At 49.1% G+C, this 21,387-nt stretch overlaps 1 protein-coding gene across 1 annotated transcript in view; it reads right to left on the bottom strand.

Annotated features, from left to right (window-relative positions):
* Positions 1-21,387, bottom strand: part of SLC25A22 (solute carrier family 25 member 22) — a 48,999-nt gene that overhangs the window by 9,574 nt on the left and 18,038 nt on the right. Inside the window, exons 2-5 of the mRNA XM_030450966.1 lie at positions 17,604-17,719; positions 13,558-13,683; positions 12,433-12,488; positions 7,082-7,172 (exon numbers count right to left, since the gene is read on the bottom strand). Coding sequence (XP_030306826.1) covers positions 7,082-7,172; positions 12,433-12,488; positions 13,558-13,683; positions 17,604-17,623 — 293 coding nt within the window. The 5' untranslated portion in view covers positions 17,624-17,719. The remainder of the gene's footprint in view (positions 1-7,081; positions 7,173-12,432; positions 12,489-13,557; positions 13,684-17,603; positions 17,720-21,387) is intronic.

The raw sequence follows: 21,387 nt of genomic DNA, 5'->3' as shown, positions 1-21,387 counted from the left end.
AAAAAATAGCCCAAAGTTAAGCAAATCTTTTGTCAGGAGATTTAAATTTATCATACAGGGGTCAACATCCCTTCGCAAAACCTCATCAGTCTGCACATAAAAGGAGTTTGAAATTGGTTCATCTCTGGCTGACAAAAGGCTTTAAATATTTAAGGAGCCACAGGCCTTATCCTCAGTGCTTTAAAAACTGGCACATCTCAACCAGCTTCAAAAGCTGCTACATCAGCAAGGATTTAGTCCCACAAACACAGAAACCCTCTTTCATCCCAGCAGGAACCTGTTAAATATAACTTACAGAAAACAGCCCCAAATTCTGCACTGGCAGAAATCTGTCATTCCACCTTTTTAACTGAGATGCAATTAGTGACAAACCTACAGTGTCAAATGGGAAAGATTCCTGCTTAGCCTAAATTAGCATTTCAAATTAGAGTTCAAAGGTACAAAAGTCAAACAGCAGGAACTAGAGGGTTATGAAGGGCTTTTCCAGAGCAGTGCAGCAACCCAAGGCCAGGAACTCAGGAAGCACTGGGATCCTGATGTCACCTGGGAGCAGAGTAGGATTTTTTTCAGGGTTCTGACCATGTAGGAATTGGGCAGAAATTGCCCTGTGCTTGGTCAGAAACCAAAATCAGCCCCTCTAAAATTAGATTTCCAAAAGACAGGAAATCTTTGACCTAAGGAAACATCCATCCAAACCTCTAGGTCTCTTTTTGCTACCCCAGAGGCTGCTGTCCCCAGCTGAGACATCACCTTCCTCACTCAGAAAATAAAGTCTGCCCATTGAAGAAAGCTCCCCCAGAGTTCCAAATCAGAGTCAGCTGCTTTCCAAACAGCTTAATATGGGTTAGGGGATGAACACAGAGAAGCAGGGTTGGACTTGATGATCTCAGAGGTCCCTTCCAACCCAGCTGATGCTATGATCCTGTCCTCCAAAGGGCAGGGAACCTGCCTGCCACAGACCCACTGGGATGTGCACACAGACTGTGGGTCAGTCTCTCTCTACCCCAGCTCCTGATCTTCCAGGAAGGAACAAGAAGCTGTTGCTGAGCACTTTCTGAAGTTGGAGCTATGGTGCTGGGAAATGGAAAAGCAAGAAAGCTCCCACTATAAGCTCCCTCTGAGTGCCAGCTCAGCAATGCTTTAGTCGAGCAAAATGAAGCACTGGTGTGGGACAGATCCAGCCCAAAGGAGCATCCCCAGCCAAATGCTGCTCTGGCAGGGGTTACTGAAGGTCTGGTACAGCCCAGCCCTGGCTGCAGGAGCTCTGTGTTGCTTCTTTGATGTCAGGAGCAAAGCCACTCTGTGCCTGCACCAGGTCTGCCCTGGCAGCAGATCAAGGATGTTGTTCCAGTCTGTGGAACTGAACAGTGGACAGGGAAAGATGTGTAGGGATGTTGAACATGGACACAGCTCATGTTCTGTGCCATGACACACCTGGAATGGGGACAAGGACAATGCTCCTCTCAGGGGTGTATTTTGGGAATAAATGGCCCATCTCTGCCTCTGTCTAGGGATTAACAGCTGAACATCAATTTACTTTCTAACTCAACTTTGATGCCAACAGCTTCAGTTTGCCATAATTCCCCTCTGTGTGCTAAAAGTCTCTCCCTAACAGCTACCCCTGAAAAGGCACAGTGAGATTATCAGCTCTTAACTGGCTCTTTCTCTAGGGGTCCAAGGATTTTAGGAGAAGCTGGAAGAGAAGCAGATGAAGAAGAAGGAGCCCTGGGAAGACCTCTGAGCTGGGAAGGCAATGGGAACACTGGCAGGGAAAGAGAGAAGGAAAAAAAAGAGAAGGAAAAGTGCCCTTGCTTGTCCAAGGATTACAGCTGGCTATTTCTCTTCTCTGAGCAAAGCCACAAGGCAGGGGAAGGAGAATGGAAGAAAATTTGCTGGCATCAGCAAAGACACCATTAACACAGCTGAGCTTGCCTTGCTGAGAGCCCAAGCTGCTAAATCAGCAGATTCTCAGCCTTTTTCTGCAGAAAAGCCAACAACAAGAAGGTGAAGACTGAAGAGGCCAGAAGACATAAGGGAGTCACACACCTTGGAGAAGAGCACCAGGACACTGATCCAGGGACAATGGGGGATTTTTATGAGCAGGAAAATCACTTTCACAGGAAGCCAAGGCAGAGTATTTAACCAAGAACCCTAAAAATGAACAACAAAACCTGGCAAGCACATGCCAAACACAGCAGCTATCTGGCATCAATGCTAAACATGAAACTCTTCAAGGGGAAGAGTTTCTAAGTTTTTATGAAGTGTTTAACACAGAGATCCAAAGAGGACATAAAAAGCAGGCCACGTGTTTCTCTATCAAAGAGTTCTCACACACTGAGCACCCAAAAATCAACAATGTACTTCACATGCATGCCAGTGTATCACCAGATTACATTGCTTTCTCAGCTCCATTTAGCCCCAGTGACACCTCTCCTCACATCCTCTGCTCTGGACAATGAAGCTGCTGCTATTTTATCAGCAGCTGAGAGATTAAGTCTCTGAACACTTCAGAAATCCAGGGGAAAAAAAAAAATCTGTTTCCAGCAGCCTGAAGGTTGAAATTTCCCCTCTCTCTTGCCTTCCTCAGCAATGTGTTCCAGCCAGCACTGTCACAGAACAAGGACCTTCCTGAAGACTTCCATCATCTACACTTACTCTCCTCTCCTGCAGAGGCTCTCAGCCCCAATTCATCACAGAACAATGTTTGACCCTTTCTCAATCAGGGTCACAAGGTGGAGACCTTCAGGTTTTTCAGTATCTTGGATTTCCTTCTTTCATCCATGGATAGCAAGGAGGTTTCTGGCACTCACACAACTCACCCAGGTCTCCCTTGCTCCTAAATGACCAGGACAGCTCAGGAGGAGCAATGCAGTTTTGTTTCCTCATGAAACAAGAAGCTGCCACAATGGTCTCAACATCAAAACAGAAAGAGGAAAAGAAGCAGAAATTGAGTCCCCTGGCTTGTAAGCATCCATCCTTCCTGCATCGTGTGGGGAAAAGCACCATGTGGGCAGGAATGCAGCCCCAAGCTGCTCATAGGGTGGGGAAGGATGCAGGACCAGGTAGCTCAAGACTCAGGGTGGACCCAGAAGGACATGAGGCTCCATAGGGGGTTCTGCTGCCTCAGTACTCTGCATCCAGCAGCACTGAAGAGCACAGCCAAGGAAAAGGGTGTCTAGCACAAACCTGCAATGCTACAACCCCAAAATACTCTCCCAGCAATCTGCAGCCAGGAGCTTCCTACAGCACAGGTGTTGTTTTCAGTCTGGCCTTTCAAAAACAAGCTGTATGCTGCTTTTTTTTTTTTTTTTTTTCCTAGCAGCTTAAAACCAAGTTCATTTCAGCACTAAGTTTTTCAAAGGAAAAAACCAATAATTAACACACACCCCAAGTAACTGTGTAACTTCAGGTTGTTTTGGGTCATGCTGGATTTGCCACCCTCTGGTCCACATGTGCTTCCTCCACTTGTACACCAAGGACACTCTCAGCATATTTTAATTGGCAAACACTGACAGACCATGCACATTTTATCAGATAAGGATCTCCAAGTCATGCAACACAAGTGCTAGAGGATTAGCAAAGCTGACACTGCCATTCAATGACAGATATAGAAGATTTCTGCAGCTCTGAGTCAGAAAAGCAGCAGAACATCCTTTGGGATGCTGGCCTAAGAGTACAGCATCCTATGAATGTGCACCAGATAATCTGACTGGTGTAAAGAGGATTTTGGAGGAGCTGAGCAGAGATCTTGACTGCTGACCATGAAAAACCAGCCCCCAGCTTTACACTCAGCCCAACTCCCTCCGCTGCACTTTAAACCTTCAGTGTCACAGCCATTCCAGAAAGGAAAACACAGCTTGAATCTTCACCTTTCTAACCCTGGGCTACGTGGCTGTTCATACCAAGGCTTTGGCTGAAAAAAGTGGCCCAGCCTTGTTGTGTCCTGCTTTGCCCTGCGTAGGAGAGGTGCTTGGGTTTCAGCACTGCTAATCCTGGCCTGTCTTACAGAGACAACTGGGGAGAAGGGGACAGAAGCATCTCAAGGGAAAAATCTTCACACAGCTTCATAGGTGATGTCTGAAATGACCCCTTGCCACATGAGAAAAGAGCCTGGGAAATGCCAAAGGGGAGTTAGAATGCAACACCTGCATCATGGCCAGGCACAACCCCTCTGCCAGGTGATATATTTCACCCCCAGACCTGAGATTCCCTAGCATGGAGGACAAAGATCCCATGGGAAGCAGCTGCTCTGCAGTTTCTAAGGGTCCTTCTCCTCCCAGGTAATGGCATGGCCTTTTCCTTCCCTCCCTGCTCCCCAGGCACTGAGCAAGGGCACAGCATGCACCAGACCTTCCAGCTGGATCCCAAGTTCACAGCCTGTACCATCCACAGCCAACCTGCAAGGCATCTTCCTTCCCATGACATCTTGGGGTGACTTTTCTGGCTAGGAACACCTTAAACCATCCACGGTGCAGTTTCAAGGCTCTGCCTCTCTGTCCAGCTCTCACTTCATTACCAGATTTTATTCATCCAAGCCCCCCATGGTAGTTGGATGAGATGAGTGACTCCAGCTCCACCTCTTGCCTTCTTCTTGTCACCTAACTGTGGCCCAACCTTTCTTTTCTCTAAATGACTTTAAAAATGCTTTGTGCTGGGACACAGAGGCTCCCCACTACCTGAGTGAGTTCCTGCTCCTGCTCCAGGTCACTGCAGTGCCAGTCCAAGCAGTGCAGATGTTTTAGCTTAGTTTGGGCTTCTGACTCAAGCACAGCACATCCACATCTGATGTGGTTCAGTCAGGACCCCAGAAACCAAAGCAGAACAGACCTGAGTGAAAACCTCAGCTGCTGCTGGAAAGAGCTGCATCCCACTTACCCAAACACCAGCTCAGAGCCTTCCTCAGCACTGAGAGGCAGATACACACATCTGTCCAGTTCTTTTGTCCTGGTTTGGGCCAGGATAAAGGGGATTTTCTGTCTTGTCCTTTTGCTTTCAGCTCAGTCTCTTGTAAGCAGCTGCACTTGCTGAAATTCACAGCAAGTTTCTCAGACAGTGTCTGCTTCTAGGACTGATCCCACTCCATGGTTAGAGTTCCAGCCAGAGCCTGGTGTGCAGAGCCAAGGACACTGCTCAGCTCTGAGGAACATTTTACCCTCCAGGAGGAATAAAGAGGTCCCACCTGCAGCCTCCTTTGGGGAGGAAGGGACAAGAGAGATGCCAGAACTGACCAAACAGAGGATTCCATCCCATACACCTCAGACTCAGGAGAAATCTCAGGGATCACCAGGCTCAAGCCAGCTTCCAGCTTCCTGCCCTTCCTGCCTTTCCTGCTTCCCTTCCTTCACCCCTTCCCTGTTTCCTTCAGCATCCTGGGAGGATTCCATCCCTTCCTCTGCCTGTGCTCCTGATCCATCCCAGCCTGAATCTCTGTGTTCCTGCCTCCAGCTCCCAACTGCTGCTGACCCCAGGATTCCAGCCTGGACTGTCCCAGGGCTGCCCTGCAGCCTCAGTGGGGATGGGAGAGTTATTGGGGGAGAGGGGGAGGAACCTGGGATCCATTTTCCTGTCTATTTGTATAGATTTAGTCATTTTTCCTATTTATCATTCCTGTTTCATTAAAGCTGTGCAGTTCAGTTTCCAACCCATCAGTCTCTCTCCCTTATTCTCTCTCCTTTCTTTATCAGGGAGGAGAGAGAGAGTAATAGAGACAGAGCAGCTGTTATTTGGTTTAATTGCCAGGACAGTGTTAAACCCTGACAGCTTTTTATGGCTGAAACATCCCAGCAGTGATTGCTCTCCCAACCACACTGCACTGCTGGGCTGGTTTCTTCCATGGGACACTGAGTGGTGGCCACAATGTGTGGGATTTGGCACCTTCCCTACACTCCTCACTGAGCTCTCACTTCATAGGTGCTGGCAAAGAGCTGTGCTCCTGGCTGCTGCAGGGATCTGAGCCACCACTTGGTAAAAACCAGGAGTAATGAGGATGTTAATGCCTCCCACTGCCAGAGCAGAGCACAGAAGGCTCTGCTTCTGTCTTTGAAGAGACAAAAATCACAAATATCTGCAAGCCAGTGAGTCACACAGACATATGTTAGCTGTGACTTTCAAAGACTCTAGAACGAAAAAAAACAGGTACATGAAAAAAATAGATCCTCAGCCTGAGTCAGTCCAGAGTCTCCAGTGAAGTTCTGAAGCCACTGATCTGCAGCAGCCAAGGCTGATGTGGTACATCAAGGGAAGCTGCTGCATTTTCAGTAGGGCTTTACCTCATCCCTGTGATGGGAAGACTCAGGATGATGCTCCAGGCAGGCTGCTTTCTAACTGGGGACCAGCTTCCCCAGGGGCTGCAGACAGTGCCCTTCACTCAGCCTGAAGGGAGACACGAGTGCTCTCCAAGCCATAAGGGAAATATCTTGGTGAAAACAGGATTAAATATGCAGGGTTCAGCCCCTCTCAACTGCTCAGCTAGCATCTTTTACTCCCGTGTAATTCACATGAACCAATGCTCACTTTGCAAGCTGGACAGCAATTCCTTCAGCATTTATTTGCAGGTCAGCTGCTGGGCAATGCTGCAAGTGCCCTCTGTCAAGTCAGAGTCACCACCTCCCTAACACTATTTTCAAGCTACCAAAGGATAAGAGGAATGCTAAGTTTACAGACCTCAAGCTGACATCTATTCAATCCAGAAGGAGCACAGTAGCATCCAGCAGGTTGCCAAGGACAGCCTCAGTGGAGGACAACTGTCCCCCCAGCAGCTGCTTGAGCAGTGAGCAGAGCCATTGGGCTCCTCTCAAACACTTTGCCTACAAATTCTGGATATGCCACCCTTGGCTTAGAGCTGAGCCTATTTTTAGGAGCTCGCATCAAGAGCAGTCATCCAGTGGAGTGCTTTTCCCTGTCCCATTTTAGCCACTACATCCTTAGCTCAAATGTAATCACCAGCTGAGCTGTTCAAGGGTAACTCGTATTTCAGACAACACATCACCCCGTTTCACCTCTGCCCTGAGAGCTCCCCAGGCTGCTATCAGGAGGGGATGGCTTCCAAGTGGAAGGCAAGAGGTCTGCACCCACTACTCACCCATCTTTGGAGAGGTGATGCCGGAAGAAGTCATTGGCTGCCAGCTTGATGGCCTTTTCTGGTGTCACCAGAGTCAGGTTCACTGCAGCCCCTGAGCAAGGGAGAGGAAAAGACCAGTGGAGAATGAGAATAAAGGAACCTTGAACTGGATCTTTCAGGAATGTGTGGTAACTCCTGCTCAAAACCAAGGACTGATGAAGAAAAGCTCCCCGTGCACCAAAGGGGTTTAGAAATATGAAACACCACTGGAAATGAATAACATTTCTGCCTAGCACTACTTTGGATTCAAAACAAACAAACAAGCAAACCTCCTGATGTATTTCTGCTTTATTTGTAACATGGTTTTTGTAATTTCTTTAGCTTCACTTTAGCTCCCACCATGAATACGTGCATTCTCTCCTCTCATCCAAGGATGCATCCTACGAATCCAGAAGGCTGGAGACCACACCTTCAAGAAAGGAGTATAAATATCCAGTTGGATAAATAACCTGACCCTTTACCTGTTGTGATGCTGAGAAGCAAGAGCCCCCTGAGCCCACTTTGAAAAGCAGAGCAGCTTGGTCCCCAGGCAGCCCCTGTAAGGCAGAGCCCTGGGAAGCCCTGGGGGCTGATGTATTTCTGCTCTATTTGTAACATGGTTTTTGTAATTTCTTTAGCTTCCCATCATGAATATGTGCATTCTCTCCTCTCATCCAAGGATGCATCTTATGAATCTGGAAGGCTGGAGACCAGACTTTCAAGAAAGGAGTATAAATATCCAGTTGGATAAATAACCCCCTGAGCCCACTTTGAAAAGCAGAGCAGCTTGGTCCCCAGGCAGCCCCTGTAAGGCAGAGCCCTGGGAAGCCCTGGGGGGTGGCTGAACCCAACTGGTTTTTCTGCACAGCAGTCAGCCAGCCAGCTCTGGATCAACCCTTGGAGTTAAGAGCCTTCCCTTGCACATCACCACTGGGTGTCACCCTCAGGACAGCCACCGCTCAGTGGCTTTTTGTCCCCCCCAAGCTGCAGCATGCAGCAATTCCCCTGCCAAGGCTTGCTGGGGGATGTGGGGTGACAGCAAGCCATCCCCAGCACCCACTGGGTGCCCTTTTGTCAGGAGCAACCAGCAGCAAATCCCTGGATTTGCTGCCACAATGAGAGGCCTGGGATTTGTGCAACACAGCAGCTCTGAAGCTGGGGATGGTGTGGGGGGAAGGGTCAGTCCCTTCTGAGCCTGTTGGGTTTTGCACCCTCAGATTAAAACCCCAGAATATTCTCCTCCCTTTAAATCCCAAGGTTTAAAACCTCCTCCAGGGGACACTGGAGACTTCCTAATGGCCCATGAACACCTTTGCAAGGACAAACCCACATGCCAGGGCATACCTGCTGCATTTAGGGTTGCTGTAGAGATTTAAACAACTTGTCCCAAAGCTCTGTTTTCCAAAGAGGAGCAGAGGGAAAAAGCCTTGAGTCCCACTGGGCTCTGAAAACCTGGTGGGGATTATTTTCAGGATGTTTGAATATGAGCTAAAAGGGCTCAACACACCTAAGGAAAGGCAACTCAGCATTCTGCACCTCAGGATGGACTCTGCTTCCTTCCAAAATTACAGAAGAGCTCCTAAATTAGACATGGGAAGACACCAGAGTTTCCTCAGGTTAGGAAGCAAAGTTGTAACAAGGACTCCAAGGAATCCACATCTTCTGCTGGGAGGGGACACCTCCATCACATGGGAAATTGGGGCAAGAAAACAGAAAACCTTTTGTTTGTTGCTGAGAAGCCCCACAGACACGACCTTCATGCTTTTAATGTCTATCAGGATGTACAAAGCAGAGCCACACAGCCTGATTTTTACCTGGAAGTGGCTGCATTTTCACCCCATGAAGTGTTTCCTCAAATGCCAAGCTGAGAAAAACTTTAACCCCACTTCTAATGGCTAGAAAGGAAAATATTATTGCACATAACTGACATGCAGCATGAATAACCATTGCCTTGGAAAATTAAGGGGAAAAAAAATAAGAAAAAGGAACTAGTTAACCTAACCCCACTAATCTAACTCCAGTGCAAAGGGTTCACTTAAAGAAAAACTCCAAACCACCAGGGAAGAAAGGTAAATCAGTGCTGTGGCAGTGCACAGGTACAGGAAACAGGAGGCTCTCACAGAGATCTCTCCTTCAATTGAAAACAAAGCCAAGGGTAAAAAAATACACAATATCCAGAAAAAAAAATAATGAACCTGGGGTTTCTCCTACATGCTTGATATTTTCAGTAAAGCTGCTTAGCAGAGAATGGATAATCCCTGTCCTCACCAATCCATCATAGTTTCAATTCACTGGAGGAGAAGTTATGAGGTTCTCCAGCTGCTGGCTGTGTGCTTTCCACATTTTCCACCTTTTCACAGATATCTCAGAGATCTTAAATCCCATCTATGACAGTGACTCTCTTTAAAGTTAACGTTTGTTTACAGGCCACGTTTACGCACACCAGGAGCAATGTCAGCTAAACAGGATGCAAAGATAAGCTGAAATAGTTTTAAAAATAGAAAATCTTTGTAAAATAAGTACAGCAGCACTGTAAAGAATGAAGTCAAGGAGAGGCAAAGCTAGTTGTTTGCCAACTGAACTTATAAATGCCCTTTCCTCTCCAAGCCTTGGGTTTAGTTCTCAGGATACATTTCTGATGGAAACCCCTCCATAACACAGCAACCTCTGGAACTGGGGGGCTGAGTCAGTCCCAGTGCAGCACTGGTGCACATGGGGGGCATTAGCAGGGGCCAGGCTGCCCCACTGCTGGAACCACCCCCCAGACTTCATCAATCCAGGGCATTTCCCCAGCCTGATCTAAGCCTCTGGCTCCTGCCAGCTAAGCTAAAACAGCAGTGGGACTTCCCAGGACATATGCTGGGATTTAGAAGTGATTTCTGGGTGGATTCTCTCAGGGAGCAGAGAAACCTCTCTGAAATCCCCTTCTACTGGTGTCCACGTGGCCCAGGAACCCACAGGCATCACAGATTCCCCCCCTGGCACTCTGTCTGAAGGCAGCTTTGAGGTACTGCTGCTGCTTAAGATACTACAGGAAAACACAAGGAAAAAAACCACATCTCCTCCAAATAAACTCCAGAATCCCTACAATTTGGGGGGAAGAACTTAAGAGCAATGTTGGGTCTGCCTTACACACCACACAGTTCACTACAGGCTGCTCACAGCCAGCAAAGCTCCCTGCCCACACACACCTCTGAGGAGATGATTTGCAGAACAGCATCCTACAAGCTCCAGGCTCTCCCTGGTACTGGGGAGCTTGGATTCACACATGAAGGAGACTTGAAGCTTCCCAGTGGGAATGGCTTCACCAAACCAGACCCTTTCTGTCCTCTGGCAGAGGGCAAGTGTCCTGCAGGGATGAGTGATGTGACTCCTGTGGGGCACAGCAGCTGCCACTTCAGCACATGAACACATAATCCTCCCAATTTCAGCTTAAAGGCTGAAAATAAGAGCCTGTGAGTCACACAGCAACTTCTGCTGGGAAACTGGGACAGATGGAGAGAGGAGGAATCAATCCCACCAACTGATTTCCATTTTCCCCAGTCTGCAAAGCTGGAGATGTCTTTACCTGCTTCCCAGAAAAGTACTGACATCCTCCACCAATCCTGGATGTATCTCACCTGCCCATCCTCTCCCCAGCAAGGTGGGAAAGGCTGCTGAGGATTGCTGTACCTGGGGGACTCAGCTTTGCAGCTTGGCCATGCTGAAATATCCATCCATTTCTGGAAGGAGGTGGAGCTATCCACAAAAACCCTCTCCAAACCCATTTAACAGTTACGAGGTTACAAGTTCAGGCCAAAATCAGCTCCCTGAACAGAGGAATTACAAAGTTAGTGGGATGTGGTCCAAGCCAACCAGATTCATTACGGCTGGGAAAAGCCAAAACTATGCAAAATCCTCTGCAATATTTGAGATTTCTGCTTGGGAGTGAAAAGTAGCTTGGGGATGCACATCCTCTCCAACACCTCACTCCTCACAGGACTGAGCTGTCCCTTCCAGAAGCCCTAAAGGGTCCTTCTGCCTCCCCTTAAGCTTTCAGAAACAGCTTCTTTCCTCTGCTCCCCAGCACTCAGCCTCTCACAGTGTATTTACAGCCAAAGCCAATGTGAGCTAGGAGCACAGAAACAGAAGGTTTCTGAGAAAAATCCAGGGGGAAGAACACATCCCTCCTACCACTGAAGCTTGCCAGGGTTCCTCTCAGGGTTCTTTGCCTCATTGTCTGCTCCCAGGGAAGCTGGAGTGAGGCAGCCAATCCATCCCCTGCATCCCTGACACTCCCCCCAGACACCCACCAGCCAGTTGGGCAAGAGGCATTGCCTCAGCAGCTCTGCTGCTCCTGGGAATGCTGCCTGCAGCCTCTCTGCTTCCTTAGGAGCTCTGCAAGAAGGGGCAGGAGATGCTCCTGCTGCCAGCAGCAAGGCACCAGCACCCCCAGGCTCCTGCTTCAAAGAGCACAGAGCAAGGGCTCAACCAAAGCAAAGCTTTAATCAGTGAATGGCACCCACAAAGGCTGCTATCTGAATGCCTCAGGGATTTTATTATTCCATAATAAAATGGAATTCCCACTCCCAAAGGCATGGGAATGCCAGAGTTCAGAGTCAGCCAAGCCAGTTGGGCAGTGCTGAAAGCCAAGGAGGTTTTCTGCACAGTCCTCTGCTAAGAGTAAAGTCATAATTTGGTCTGAGGTTCCTCTCAAAATCTTTAAAAGCCTTCAAGGAGTTTGTGTTGAAACTAGAAAAGTCAGAATGTCAGCTGAAGAAACAGCCTGAGCCAAGGAGCCAGGAGATTCCAGCAGGTGAGCACACAATGGCCAAAGAGCTGAAGCTCCACCAAGAGCCAACCTCTGATTTTTTTACCAGCTCAAGGAAGTGTTATTCTGGGAGCAGGTCATTCTTACATTGTTTTTTTTTAAATTATCTTAATACTTAAACAAAGCTCGGGCATGCCAGAGAGGCAGCTTTGCTTTGGAGGCAAGCTACCATGTCAGTGGTGACAAATTCAATCATCAACCACCAAGTAAAACATTTCAGGCATTACTGACAAAAGTTACTGTGCCCAAACTGGGAAACACACCCATGCAGCCCTGAAACAAAGTCCAGCAACTTCACTTAAACTGCTGGTAAAGATGAACCTCAGTAAACAGTAAGGAAAAGCCCCAGGGAGGGCACCTGAGCAGACACGTGGGGTGGGGGAGTTCATTTTCAGAAGCAGCTGCACCTTCCAGCATCTTCAGGTATTGCCAGGTCACTGGCTCATAAGGCAGAGAGGCTTTTCCTCCCAGTTATGCACCAGTGCTACAAAAGCTGTGCCATGCCTGACCCCCCCTTACTCACCTCTGTACATCCCAAAGTAGCCTTCTGAGCGGATTGTTTTAAGCAGGCAGTCAGACCTGCAAACAAAGCACAGAAACAGAGAAACCACAGGAGCTCAGAGGTGGGGGAGAGCAGAGAAAAACCAAATCAACTCTCTCGGAGTGGTTTTCATTTACAACCTGTCAGCAAAACCCTGAGCTGAGAAGGGAACCAGATCAGCTGCTCAAAGTGCCATTGTTCAGCCCTGGGTTCCCAGGGGGCTCTGAAACCCCCAGTTTACCCCACACGTGCTCTCTGCTTTCTAGAAACACAAAAGGGAAAAGTGTCACTGCCAGGGGCTGTTTATCCAGGGTCATCTGTGCATTTCCACAGATGAGAGCGAGGTCCAGGGACTAAAACCATCAATGCATAGAGCATTTCCTTCCTGTTCCCACTCTTTCCTCAGGAAAAGGGAAGTATAGGTGTGGAGGAGCAGGAAGCAGGTGGACAAACAAAGAGGAGAGGACACACACGATCAGTGCCAGTGCCTTCTGCCTCCCCAGTGACATCAGGACTTTTGGAAAACTGAGGCCTGACTCTGGTTCCTGGGATAAAATACCTTGTGCTGAGTGTGGTACACATTCCCACACAGCCCTAAGCATCCCCCAGAAATCCCAGGTGGATTTGGCAGGCTCAATATATTCATGTTTTCTTTTCCCACAGCCTGCAGCAATGGATATTTTGGGGCAGAGCAGTGTTGGGGTAACTACAGCGTGTCTCAACCTGTGACCCCTCAGAAGTGCTTTAGACTGGGGGTGGGTGACTGCTTCCTCTTTTTAAGACTGACACAGCAAGGGAAGGGGGAGTAACCTCCTAGATGAGTGCCACGAGAGGCAGAAAATCCCTCATGGCACCTGATTGAGGCTCAGCAGAGACTGGAGCTCCCTGTGTTTTGGGCTTGAACCCAAAGATGCTGCCCCAAAGGAAGGGATTCAGCCTGTGCTCTGCAGAGACCTCCCCTGCTGGGCTCAGCAGCCTGGAGCTTGATTTGTTAGAGCACAGCTTGGGTCAAGGTTGTCCCCTGGCTTTTCTAGGGACAGCACTCACCTGCAAGAGGTAAGAAAGGGGCAGGAGTGGCTGCTGGAAGGCTGTGTGGGCAGTACTCACATGCTGGTGTATAACCTCTGGCCATTCTGCTGGTTCTGCAGCCGAGTCTTTGCCAGGTCAATGGGAAACACACAGGTGACTCCAATCAGCCCAGCTATCCCTCCATTGATCAGCTTGGCAGGTAAACTGTGGAAAGATGCAGAAAAAACAGATGCCTGAGCACTGGGGAGGGAAAGAGGGAAGAGTGAAGGTCTTCTGCATGCCCAGAGACAACAGATCCTGGTGCCACAAAGCTCTCTGCCCCACAGCACGAGGAGAGCTCAGGGCAAAGCTTCACTGTTCCTACAGAAGAAGGGAAAGCAGCACCTGGCACCAGGGCAAACCACTGCTGAGCAGAATAGAGCAAGGAAAACCCCCTTTTCCTCAGCAGCCAGGGGTTTCTGTTGTCCCAAGAGGAGAAAAGCCAGGAGTGCTGGATGGTCTCCATGGGGACAGGTTGCAGTCAGGACCTGAGAGCATCCAAGCCAGCAGGATTACTGGGAAATGCTTCTCAGCACCACAACCAGGTATCCGTCTAACAAGAAGCTTGTGACATGTCCCATCCTGTGGGAATGAGCCCTGAGCAGAATGGAGCCACCCAGCAAGGAAAAACCCCTTTTCCTCAGCACCCAGGGGGTTCTGTTGTCCCAAGAAGAGAAAAGCCAGGAGTGCTGGATGGTCTCCATGGGGACAGGTTGCAGTCAGGACCCGAGAGCATCCAAGCCAGCAGGATTAGTATCCATCTAACAAGAAGTTTGTGACACATCCCATCGGGTGGGGACAAGCCCAGAAGCAGCACAGGGCTGCATCTCCAGGAAACCATTTCCAGAACCACTGCCCAGGGCAAGGGCAAGACCCAGAGCCCAGGAGATCCACTGGCAGTCTGATCAGCCCCAGCTGCAGAGAGGTGCTCACACCTCTCAGGGAAATCAATACCTGGTTGGCTGCACATCCTACCAGGATACAGAGCTTGTTATGTTCTCCTGGGGGTCTACACGTGGCACTGAGTAACAGCCAGATCAGCTGAACATGGGTTCCCAGCAAATTTAATTATAAAAAACCTTCAGCTCTCACACGCTTGATAAACCACTACATACCAGGACAAAAGGAGCCTGTTTGAGGCAGCTCCCTCCAGGGAAGCACAGGATATGGCTCCTGAACACAGGCTGGGTGTTCATTAACCTGAGTGCAGCTGTCAGGGGAACAGGCACACACACCCCACACATGGTGATGTGAGGCTCTGGGTGGAGGTACAGGCACCATCACCCCTGGAACTCACTGCATGGGGGGGTGAAGGTGCAGATTGTAATTGTAGGGGTTCCAGAAGCAGCCAGGCTGAAAGCTGCCCCCCAGCTCCAGGCTCAAGGGAAAGGCAGGATATGGAAATGGGGGGCTCCAACTTGAGGTCTCCCTGGGGGAAGCACACAAAAGAGGGTTGGGGATAAAAAAGGAAAGGGAGAGGGAGGGGAAGAGGGAAGAGGGAAGAGGGAAGAGGGAAGAGGAAAAGGAAAAGGAAAAGGAAAAGGAAAAGGAAAAGGAAAAGGAAAAGGAAAAGGAAAAGGAAAAGGAAAAGGAAAAGGAAAAGGAAAAGGAAAAGGAAAAGGAAAAGGAAAATATCTTTGCCCAGGAATGCCAAGGCTGACCTCAGCACCCTGGGAAACTCCTTCCAGCCAGAGCTCCTTCCCCCATCACACCCATACAGATAAAACACACACATGCAGCCCCAGGGCTGGCACAGATGGAAGATGAGGTTCAGGTTGGATATTTGAAAAAAATTCCTTCACAGAAAGGGTGGTTAAACATTGGAAGAGGCTGCCCAGGGAGGTGGTGGAGGCACCAGCCCTGGAGGTGTTCAAAAGATGGGCAGATGAAGAGCTACAGTGGATGGTTCAGTGGTTGGGGGTTATAGGGTGGGTGGATGGACTTGGTGATCTTAGAGGTCTTTTCCAACCTTGCTGAGCCTCTGATTCTAAGAAGAGGTGCCAAGGACAGGCAGAGTGACCTGAGCTCAGCCCACATCCCCAGAGAAGATGGTGCTGACTGAGGTTAAATCAAAGCCACGTCCTTAGGAAGCAGGTCTCCATCCCTGCATGAGTTCAGACACAGCCAGACTGCAGGATCTGAACTGCCTCCAGACTGCTGCCTTGGGGACTTCTGCACCACAGGCTGAGAAGGGAAGAGATCTGTTTATCTGCAAACTCCTATGCTCAACTTGTTCTCAGGACATGGGAAAACTTCAGACAGTAAGGTTCACATCATGGCTCTCTTCTTATCTGGCCCATTGTCACACTGAAAGAGGAGGTTAGAGACCAGATAAAAGGGCACCAAGATGCAGGCACCACTGCAAAGGAGGCTGCTACAAGATATGATCCCATCAGCCTTCCCCAGATCAGCTCTGAAGTCAGGGCTGCAAGGCACAGCCAGTACCCTTTCCAGCCTCAGCACTGTCACTGCTTCTTTAAATGTCCCTGAAACACCTGGGACAGGCAGACACTTGCGTCTCCCAACAGTGAAATCATCACAAGGTTTATATCAGGTGGGAGTGAGACACAGTCACATGGCAAACATTTCCCTGCTGGCATTTTAAGTGCAAAAGATTCCCCAGTTTCAGCACAGAGCCCAGCAATAAAATGCAATAATCTAATGTGCTGGGGCAAGACAAAAACCTGGGCAACGTGGGCTGCAGAGCCCCTTTTATCCAGTTTGTGGCTAAGAAATCCTTGCTCAGCATCCCATCACACCTGAACCCAACCATCCAGGTGAGCCCATGCCCACTACACTTTGGGACACCAGGACAGAGGAATACGTGGCAGTTCCTGGCAAAAAGCTGAGATCAAGCTCTGCATGCACTGGTGCAGAAATGCAACACCCCTGATCTCACCTTGCAGGGGATTTCAGTGGATTTTTGGTAGGAATCTCATTTTGCTGAGGGCTGCAAGGGAAGGGGGGTTTGTAGGTCCTCAAGGCTTAAAGCAGATCTGCTTGGCTTGGTGGCCTGTGACCTCTGCAGAGCTGGGAGAGATGATCTAAGGGAGAGGTGAGGAATCTGGGGCACAGAGGAGAACCTGAGACACAGGGCACTGCACCTAAATCCAAAGTTTTTTCCTTGTGAGTCATCTCGTTTTTCACCTCAGTGCTCCCTGCTAGGCATGCAGTGTTCTCTGGCAGTCATGCAGGAAGATTTCCTAATCATGGAAAAAGCTAAGAATGGGCCCTGTGGCTTCAGGCATTGCCAAATCCTGGCCTCCTGTCACCAGGTTTCATTCATCCACTGACCCCCCCCATGTCCTGAGCTGGTAACCTGGAAAAGTAAATGTTAGGAGAGCACCACAAAAACCAGCACAGGAATCCCACAGCGTGGAGGGGTCACTTGGGGCAGCTGCACAAGCAGTGGAAAGTTCAGCTCAGATATAGATGTGAGCAGATCCATCTCACATACAGCTGTGAGCAGATCCATCTCACACAGCTTTTAGGAAGCAAAATACAACTCCATGTTTCCAGAAAATGCATCCCAATCCATTTCCAGGCAGGACTCACACCCAGCCTTTGCATCTGCCAGGATCAATGCTTTTAAGTTCCTCCTGAGCACTGAAGTGTCACTAATTCTGGGTTGGCACTTGATGTCTCTGCCTGGCTTTAGAGAAAGGGCAACAAGGCTGCATCTCCAGGGACTTTGTAATCACAGACACTTCATCCTGGGCTGGATGGGAGCTGCCTCAGCTCCCCTGATGGCACCAAGGTCAAGCTGACCTTTGAGAGAGGAAGCAAAACCAAACAGAGTGTTTGCAGGGTAAAAAGCAGAGGGAAGGAAAAGGCAGTGAGGAAAAAGAACTGAACAAAGCAGAGATGTGACAACACAGCAAAGACAGAAAATAAAAGGTCAGGAAAAAGCAGGTGAGAGAGGAGCAGAGAAGGAATCAGAATTGTTTAAGGCCAGAAGAGATGATCAGGTGATTTCCTTCAAGCTTCTGTATCACAAAAGGGATTAAATTTGGGATTAAGCTTAAAAGACTTGGGAAAAAACCCTAAAGCACAACCCACAACTCAAAATTTTTTTCAGAAGTTACCTGATCTGTTTATCAGCCATTTAATTGAAACTTGATCCTGTTAGGAAATTAATCTGTTCCTTCAAAGTGCTCCTTAATTTCTTTTCCAGTCACTTCTTTTTCACTTCAGTTTATTCCTGGGAAAGAAGAGAGAGACAGCAAGGAGACACAGGTGAGACACTCACACTTTTTCCTGAAGCTCAGGGCATGCTCAGGGCTGCAGGATGAGGCCAGCCAAGGAATAAGTGAGTTAAGGGAGCCTCAGCTCCAGAAGGAGCCATAGAAATGTGTGTGAGGATATAAATATCCAGGCACACATGGAGGGAAGAGCTGCCAGAATCATGAGGATCCAGCAGCATGTGAGAAAGGGCAGGAGCCAGGCACTTCACAGGCTCTGCCCAGCAATGTGAACACCTCCAACCCTCTCTCTGTGTGCCTGCCCAACACCATCCCGTGCACCATCAGACCCATCCAGCTCTTCCCTCCAGCAGTCTTCCAAAACCTGATGCTCCAGAGGTGCTGTGGCAAGCGAGCACCACACGTTGCTCACTCATTTCCCCCCCATTGGGATGGGGAGAGGTTCAACAGGGTTCAAGAAAATTGGTGGGTTGAGATCAAGAGAGTTTATTAGGGAAGGGAAAAGCCCCAGACACAAAGCAAACCAAGGAATTCATTCCCTGCTTCCCAGAGGCAGGGAGGTGTTCAGCCATCTCCAGGAAAGCAGGGCTCCATCGTGGCACAGTGGTTACTGGGGATGCCAAAACACACTAAATCCAGATGTTCCCCCCTTCCCTCTGCTTCCCCCAGCTTTATATGGCACCACATGGCATGGAATATCCTGCCCCAGCTCTGTCCCAGCTTCTTGTGCACTCTCAGCCCACTTGCTGGAGGGATGGGATGACAAGCAGGAAAGGCCTTGAGTCTGTGTAAAAAAACTGCCCAGCCAAACCAACAACATCTGCATTATCCACCCCATTTTCAGCACAAATAAAAAATGAAGCCCCACTACAAAGAAAATCAACTCTATCCCAGCCCAAACCAACACAAGTGGTTGCAATCCTTCCTCTTTTTCCCAGCCCCAAAGGACAGCCAATGCTCAGCCCTCTGCCAACACTGACCTTTAAGTAATGTCTCTGTAATGTCAAGTGTAAATGTAAATTTAAGTGCTTTAAATTTAAATTTAAATGCAGAATTAAGTAATGTCACTGATATGACTTTGTCCTTTGACCCTCTCCTCCAGCCCAGTCCCTACCAGCTCAGTAGAAGCTCCAAGTTTGCAGGGAATAGTTCTGAGACTCCTAACTGCTCCCATTTAACAGGAGCTGGCAGAATCATCACACCAAGAAATCTGGACACCAGGGAAAAATTCAGAAGTGCAAACAGCCTTCAGCTTTCTGATCATTCCCCATCTCCTCCTCCTCACCTCCAACATGGGCATCACTTGCCCCATGCTTTCCCCAGGCAGCACTCAGCTCTTTTCCTCCCCCTCCCCTTCCAGCTGCCACTTGGGTGACAAGCCAGAAGCAGAGGTATCTTTGCCCCTTGCCTCTGGATTCAGATTTGCCCCTTAGCTGCATTTTTCCTAAACCACACAGAATCTCCCATCCAGCTTTCAGGCTGACAATTCTGCTCAGGAGAGGACCAGGGGCATTCCTGAGAATAAAAAGTCCCTGAAAGTGTCAAGAGTCAGTGATGGAGCAAAGAGGTAGAGGGAAGAGAGGGGGTGAGGTTATGGAGTTTAGCACTCACCTGCTCCCCAGCTGCTCACACCAAGTTACACCAAGGAAAAGGAAGCATCAGAGGATTTGCACAGTCCCATGCTTGGACAACACCAAAACTGCTTTTTCTGCAACCCCACATTAAGCCAGAGCCAGGAGAGAGCAGCACACAGAGCTCACTAAGGAAAAAAAGCTCCTCTCCAAACACTGCCCAGGAACCTCACCCCATACACTACATTATTACAGCTTCTATCCCTCCTCTGACCCTTTTTCAGAGAGTTTACCTCATCTCAACTAATCTGTGGAAAACCTCCAGATCTCTGCTTTCTGAGGAAAAACTGCTTACACCTTTTGCTGCGTGTGCTTCACGTGCCTGTGCATGAGTCTGCTCCAGCTCCATCTAATTTCCTACCAATTAAAACAGAATAAGATCAAAATATAAAAATCTAGGGAGATGAGCTGCTGGAAGCCTGTAGCCCTGCCATAAACAACTCACTTGTTCATGTCTGCACCCTCCATAGGATATGGGAGTTTCTTGAAGCAGCAGCTGTGCCAAAATACGTGCTCCAAGTGGTCCTGACAACCCACCCCAAGCTCTGGCAAACTTCCCCCTGCTTCTCCCTGCTACACCCTTCCCTGCAGAGGGGCATCTGTGAGCCCAGGCACCCACCCCAAAGAGCAGCAAAGACCTAAGGTGCCAATCCTGACCACTCAGAGGCAGCCAGAAGAGCAAGAGATGGACACACAGAAGTATCACAGGGCTGTTTCTTACCTGCTGGCACAGGTAGGGGGGTGGGGGTAGGAGAAGATGCTGCCTTGGGACAGCTGGGTTTACCCCTCTCCTGCCTTTTTCTTTAGGTTTTTGGCTTCAGCCTTCCACCTGCCTGGAGCCAGCTGGAAAACTGCTGCTGTTCCCCAGCAGGGAAGGGATGCTCCTGTGGCTGCTGCCCAGCAGGAAGGGGGAAAAACAACCTTCCTGGGTTTAAAACTGGGCAGTGTTACAGGTTTCCTTGGTGCTGGCTGGACAGCCAGCAAATACCAGGACTAGTATCATCTCCCCTAACAAAAGCTACTCCAAAAGCAGACAAGCAAACGATGTGATCACTTTACAGCAGACACCAGCACTTGATAACTGTTTATACAGCACCTGGCACAGCAGAGGCCTGGGTGGCTGTGGCCAGGGGATTTTAATGCATTAGGGGAATATAAAGCACCGAGGTGGAAAGCTTGTTTGAGTTCTCTTTGTTTAAACAGGGCTCCAGCAAACGACCATTTGCAAAACAAATGCAAAGTCACTGCAAACTCTACGTGAGCATTTTGCTGTAATCCACAGAACAGCCCAAATTCCTTAAAAGATGGTGAATGGTGAAGCCTCCAGCACACTGGGCAGGGATTTCCTGGAGAGAGCCAGATCCCTGTCCCTTCCAGGGAAGAGAAAAAGCTGCTGCAGTTGGAGGAAAAGACAGGCTGGGAAGAGAATGCCAGTAATTCTATAGGATATCAGAAACACAAATCCAGAACAACTTTATATGTTTAACCTAGAACAGAAAGAGATTGAGTAAAGAACTGTTCATCTCCCCAGGAACACAGTGCTCTTGGGAGCCAAAAAATGCAGACAGAAGCAGGCAAGCAAAACTGCAACCAAGCAGTGGGGTAGCTCCAGGGTCAGGAAGCAGGGATTGCATCTTCCCAGGAAACCTCCCTCCATCAGCACTTGGACCAAAAAGGGGCTGATGCCCCAGAAGGTCTCTGTACGGTTCAGCTCCACAGCCAGGCAGATGATGGAGGTGCTGGAACTGGGAACCTGCCTGGCACAAGGAACAGGAGGAAAGTGGTGGTGGGTGGGCAGGGTAAACAAGAGCTGCCTGAGACCCACCCCAAAGCCACACAGGCTGAGCAGCCTCAGCGAAGGGGGGTTCTAAATTGAACGTCCCATAGTTAAAGAGAGCTGCAAGAGTGATGAATTATGTGGGATTAATTCCCTCTTAGAGTGCTGTTTGCACAGCTAGGCATGGATTAATGCCTCATTACTTGCACACCAGGATGCCCCCTCTTCATTTCTTAAAATGATCAAGCAAATCAGTTTC

Source organism: Calypte anna, chromosome 5, assembly GCF_003957555.1.
Source record: "Calypte anna isolate BGI_N300 chromosome 5, bCalAnn1_v1.p, whole genome shotgun sequence".
NCBI lineage: Eukaryota > Metazoa > Chordata > Aves > Apodiformes > Trochilidae > Calypte > Calypte anna.
Note: the sequence above shows the minus strand (reverse complement) of the source record. Positions and strands in the feature narration are given on the sequence as shown.